The 6,108-nt window shown below is 46.8% G+C and overlaps 1 protein-coding gene across 1 annotated transcript in view; it reads left to right on the top strand.

Moving 5' to 3' along the window:
- Window positions 1-1,192: 1,192 nt before the first annotated feature.
- Window positions 1,193-6,108, top strand: part of LOC121705654 (cerebellar degeneration-related protein 2-like) — a 14,971-nt gene continuing 10,055 nt past the window's right edge. The window contains exon 1 of the mRNA XM_042086790.1: window positions 1,193-1,561. Coding sequence (XP_041942724.1) covers window positions 1,483-1,561 — 79 coding nt within the window. The 5' untranslated portion in view covers window positions 1,193-1,482. The remainder of the gene's footprint in view (window positions 1,562-6,108) is intronic.

Here is a 6,108-nt window from a genome sequence, read left to right as displayed (position 1 = left end):
TGTTTTATAGCCAATCAATATGTATATTAATAGATAGGAGGGGTAATTACTCTCTAACTACTTTTAGATTCCATCTTGTTCCTTGCCATTTCTTGTCTTTGTGTACTGCTTTTTCTTAGCGTGTTCAATACTGTTTCCCTGTACCATTCCACTTTTTTACTCAACTCTACTTGTGGACATTAATGTTTGGATTTATTATGTGTGGATTACCTAAGTTAATACTAATGTCTGGTGAAAATTTCATGCGAATAGCCTCATGGGAAGTATACTTACTGAAAAAAAGGTTGACGCATTCAATACTTATTCCCTTCGTTTGAGCTTCCCCCTAATCTCACATCTCTTTATCCTTTATCCCCACCACCAACGCCCCCCGCAGCACCAGAGAGGAGGTAAGGTACCTACCTAGGTTGAACATGCTGCTGAGAAGTACCACAAGTAAGACCCCAACAAAACATGAATTAAACACCCAATAGGCTAAAGTCAGATTAAAAAATAAATAAATAAGGAAACATGAAACATGCACTCCTGCCCCCAGCCCACCCATGCTCTCAAGGCAACTCCAGCGCTGCCTTGAAGTGGACGATGGGGCCACAAAAGACCAAGCACCCCAAACCCATGTTGCTGCAGAAGAAGGCAGCAAATTGCGCCCTGATACATTGATCAGTATTTTCATTCATAGCTTGATTTATAACATATCAGCCCTTGAACATGGCAGATTTTTTTGAATGGCTTTTCTGATTTATGGAATGATGAAAACAAAAACCAGTAAAAATAGCCGTATTGGTAGCCTTCTTAGGCTATCAGCAAAATGAAACAATGATTTTGAGCATTCAGCCAATTTTCAGATTTCTGCTTTCTAAAAGTATGCAATTTAAGTCCATATTTAACTAATGCATCATTTGCATTTTAAAACAACATTTTGGAAAACTACATATAATATTAAGGCTTATTTGCCTAATGCCTAATGGTGGTATCTATTATTTATTCATTTTTACCCAAATTCACCTGTTTCCCTGCAAAACAATTTGGTGCTTTTGTCCAACGTGTCGCCAAAAAGTTGCTTAGCTAGCTTAGACTATTTAGGAATACCGAGTTCCAAAACCTACATTTGCTATGGGGTCCACGAGGGGGAGACCTTGTTTCTGAGAGTTGGAACGCTATGCAAATGAGTATGGGGAGAACTCTTTTGAAGAATCGTTGATGTTGCTTCTTATAATATCCTAGAAGCATGCAATAGGGCGTGTTAAAAGGAACCGTTGAAGAATTGAAGAGGTCTTTTGATGAGAGCAAGCGTATGACAACTTGGGATAGACTCAGATGGTGCTGCGGCGCTATCCCCTCTGCGTGCAGAACGAAAGCACTCCCCTTCGCCAGTGTGATTCCTGCACCAAAGATCCTCCTCTCCTCCGCCGTGTAGCTAGCGGCCGGGCGGACTGCGTTCATGTGCGGGAGTGACTGTGTGGCCGTCTGATAGCCTCTCCAATGCTAGGAGCCGACAGGATGGAAGAATTCGTAACCGAGGAAGAGGAGCCATGGTACGACCAGCAGGATCTGGAACAGGGTGAGTTATCGCCAGAGAGAGATCCGCTAGTGCCGATGTCTCATTCGGCGTAAGGGAGTGGGGAGGGTTCTTGCCAGTGTAGAAACTGGCTTGTTTTCAGAGATATATATTCTGGCATTTTGGTAGTCAAATGTACATGTTGCAGACACACCGTCCTGGCTTATTGAGTGCAATTGTTTCATAAATATACCCTATTTGCGCGGAACATTCTTGGGGAAATGCGTCTGGAATCCGGTTCCTTTTTGCCAGCCGCTTGATACGGAACAACTGAACACCGCGATAACGTCATTGCCTAGCTCCAGCTGGATGGCCTATATTATGGTTTTGGCCACAAAATTACACATCAGCACACCCAAAGAATGTATGATTACAACTGGCGTTGGGGAGGCGTATAAATGTTGTCCGTATGAAATTGTTGGTGTCGTCTACCAGTACTTATAATTTGGGTGTACATACTTGAATTGACTATTTTTCGGGAAAGCCTTGGTCTTTTAGGCATAACGTTTAGAAAAAAACATACTTGCAGGTATAGCCTACAGTCTGTCAACAAATGCATGGCCATTCCCTGAGAGGATGCACATCTGCTTGGGTGGATGTTATGTGCAAAGCATATCCACGTCGGGCTCTTTGCCCATAGAGCAAACAAGTTTACGATCGACCACCATCACCAGCTGCTGCGCTGTTACTGTAAACCATCAGCGACAAAACGGTCTCAATCATGCTATTACTGGTCCATTTAACACGTAAGTGAATTAGAGATTCCCTGATAACAGTTGCGTGGATGGCGCTTCCAGACGCGTTTCCTCTCATCAAAGAGCCCGCGGTGGAAGTCGTCTCCCCGGCCTCCGCCATTCTCCCCGCACTTTACCTCATACGCATCTCTTTCACACACACACACACACACAGACGCACACGCACATGACTTTAACCGTGTCATCATGTCTGCCACGACACTCATCAGAAGGCACCCCACAGGACGGTTCTTACTGCAGCTGCCTGGAGGTGACATTCATAGGAATCGTGTGGAACATTTTCCAGGCAAACAGGAAGGGGGGAGGGGAAGAACATCAGAGAGGACACCTTTCTGTTTGTCCAACACAGACCACCAAGACTAGGCATCTAACTAACACAGTGCTAGTAACCTACTGTAACCTACATACCAGGAGTTGTGCAAGTAACCCAAGTACAGCGTAACGGTGACACATGAATGGTGTAACGGTGGTGGTGACGGCGCATGAGTAGGCTACAGTGTAACGATGGTGATACATGGGACAACTTTCTGATTGGATGAGCATTATCATTTGCCTACTGATGATTAAAGTTATCTCAAAAAAAGGATGAGTGGGCACTGGGCAGATGCCAAATATGAGCGGGCATGTGCCAGCAGTGTTCAGCGCTGCTACAAACATTGCCTTGTCTTGTGTATGATTAGCTTGCCATGCTGATGACTCCTGTGTTTGGCACTCGGTGTGTGGAGGGCCCTATGTACATAGAGTCCTTTCAGAGACTGCATTAGAGGGCCCTATGTACATAGAGTCCTTTCAGAGAGTGCTTTAGAGGGCCCTATGTACATAGAGTCCTTTCAGAGACTGCATTAGAGACGCTCAGGGGATCCGCAGCTGAGTGCTGTTAGTATCCTGACATTTGGCTGTGGCCAGCATGACTAAGTGTTTCAGTGCAGGGCACGGCTAGAGCAGGAATGTTTAGCGTAGCTCCAGTAAGACACTGGCCTTGCCTGTAGAGAGCCACTGCACATGAGCCGCCGCACTGTGGAAACCTCTTCAAACAGCATGGTTACAGGCCAGATGTGGCGTTGTTATGGAGCAGACGTGGCAGTATCAGCATCAGCAGATGTACATAGTTTAGCCCACACTGTGTGTGTGTTTGTGTGTGTGTGTGTGTGTGTGTGTGTGTGTGTGTGTGTGTGTGTGTGTGAGAGAGAGAGAGAGAGAGAGAGAGAGAGAGAGAGAGAGTAGTAGAGTGTAGTACCAAAATATGCCCAAAACAACTGTAGACAAACTTTTAGTGTTCGTTTGTGGATATGTGAATATGATGGGGTCTACTATAGTACTCCCTAACCAGTGAATGGCCTACTTGGATGAAGGATTCGACATCCTGTTCCTCCTTAAGTGGAGCTGGGAGAGACACGACTGGGCTGCTCCAGGCCTGGTGGAGCGGAGGAGTGGCTCTTCCTGGCTCTTCTCTTCCCAGCATTCCTCAACTGCAGTGCGGGCGGCTGACACGTGGCTGTGGGTGGAGGGGGGGGGGGGGGGTTAGGGAAGAGGAGAGGAGGAGGAGAAGAGGAGGGGTGGCAGAGTAAAGGGGGATGGAGGAAAGAGGAGAGGAGAGAAGGAGGGGGTCCCCAAAGAGAGACACAGCCCACATTCCCCCTCACCGAGCCCCTTCACTGGCCTTAATGTACCATGCAGATGGACCTCTCTCTCTGCTCCCTCTCCTTTCTCTTTCTTTCTCTCTTTCTCTCTCTCTCTCTCTTTCTCTCTCTCTTTCTCTCTTTCTCTCTTTCTCTCTTTCCATGCTGAGGCGGTGCTGGAGTTAGAGAGAGATAAAGAGAGAGAGAGAGAGAGAGATAAAGAGATACGGAGAGTGGGGAAGAGGGAGAGAGAGGGATAGAGAGGAAAGACAGAGTGATAGAGAGGGAAGACTGAGGGAGAGAGAGGGATAGAGAGGCAGAGGGGGGGAAGAGGGAGGGAAAGTAGAAGAGAGAGAAAGAGAGAAAGTGGGTCTCCCTGAAAGTTTGAGCAGAAGTAGGTTTAAGTGACACACACACACGCACACACACACACACACGCACACACACACGCACACACACGCACACACACGCACACACACACACACACATGCACACACACAGAGAGAGAAAATCACTGCAGCGATTAGGGAGTACAGCCCCATGCTGATAAAACTCCTCACGGCAAGGTTAATGCTGCAAAATAAACAGCAAAAAAAATAAATAAAAAAACGACCTCCTGTTCTCCTCCTCCTTCTGGCAACTCTCATGGCTTTTCTCTTCCTCCTTTCTCCTCTCCCTCTCTTTCTGCCTCTCCCTCTTTCTCCTCCTCTCCCCTCCTCTCTGTCTCTTATTCCCCCTCTTATTGTCTTTCCCAGTATTTCTCCCTCTCTGTCCTTTCTCTTCTTCTCTTTCTCCTCCTCTCCCTCATCTTTCTCCCTCTCTCTCTCTCCACTCTCTCTTCTCTCTCTCTCCCTCTCTCTCTCTGCTCTCCCTCCCTCTCTCTCTCTCTCCCTCTCATCTTTCTCCCTCTCTCTCTCTCTCCCTCTCCCTCCCTCTCTCTCTCTCTCCCTCTCATCTTTCTCCCTCTCTCTCTCCCTCTCCCTCCCTCCCTCTCTCTCTCTCTCTCTCCCTCTCCCTCCCTCTCTCTCTCTCCCTCTCATCTTTCTCCCTCTCTCTCTCTCTCCCTCTCCCTCCCTCTCTCTCTCTCCCTCTCATCTTTCTCCCTCTCTCTCTCTCTCTCCCTCTCTCTCTCTCTCTCTCTCTCTCTCTCCGCTCTTCCTCCTCTCTCCTGTCTTCTCCATTTAGGAATGGAACTTTAATCCCAGAAATGACATGTCTTAAGAATACAGTGCTTTCTCTCCGTGTCTCCTGCTGATAATCTACAGCTCTTCCACGCCCCTGGCTCTGGCAGACTTCCCTCGCGTTTTAGTTTCAGATGAGTGTTCTGAGTTTCTCTCGTAGATCCGATTATGAACGAAAACTATACAAAGCAAGAGAAATGTATGCTAACACACCTTACTACTTTTATATCGTCTGATGAGAGAAGGCAGGGAGGTAAATAAACAGGAACTCCAGAGGTAAATAATATCAGTGGTTTTCATGTTTATGGAAGTCAAGCTGAAGCAATCTGTAGACACACAGAGGTGAGCTGACAGACAGGTTGGGATTAACGCTTTTCCATTTTGCCAATATTCTTTTTTTCAGGAAAGCTGGACAAAAGAGATGATTTAGTGTGGATTTGCGGTAATCCTCCAGGTCAGAGCTGTGAGCAGACCGAGAGATTTTAAAAATAGAAAGTGGATGCAGAATCAGCAGACAGGGGACTCAAGCATCTATGACAACATGGTGCACAGTAGCAGAACTGCAGAAAACTGTTGGATGTGTTAGCATGTGTATTAGCATGTGCAGTAGCATGTGTATTAGCATGTGTGTTAGCATGTGTATTAGCATGTGTATTAGCATGTGTATTAGCATGTGTATTAGCATGTGTATTAGCATGTGTTGTAGCATGTGTATTAGCATGTGTATTAGCATGTGCAGTAGCTGTGTTGTCTACCCTCTGCTGCATTGAGTTGGGGCGGTGGTAGTGTAGTGGTTAAGGAACTGGGCTAGCGTGCAGTAGCATGTGTTATCTACCCTCTGCTGCATTGCCATCATTAAGTTGGGGCGGTGGTAGTGTAGTGGTTAAGGAGCTGGGCTAGCGTGCAGTAGCATGTGTTGTCTACCCTCTGCTGCATTGCCATCATTAAGTTGGGGCGGTGGTAGTGTAGTGGTTAAGGAGCTGGGCTAGCGTGCA

The sequence above is a fragment of the Alosa sapidissima genome, chromosome 3, assembly GCF_018492685.1.
Source record: "Alosa sapidissima isolate fAloSap1 chromosome 3, fAloSap1.pri, whole genome shotgun sequence".
Lineage (NCBI taxonomy): Eukaryota > Metazoa > Chordata > Actinopteri > Clupeiformes > Clupeidae > Alosa > Alosa sapidissima.
This window is presented reverse-complemented; position numbering and strand designations above follow the sequence as displayed.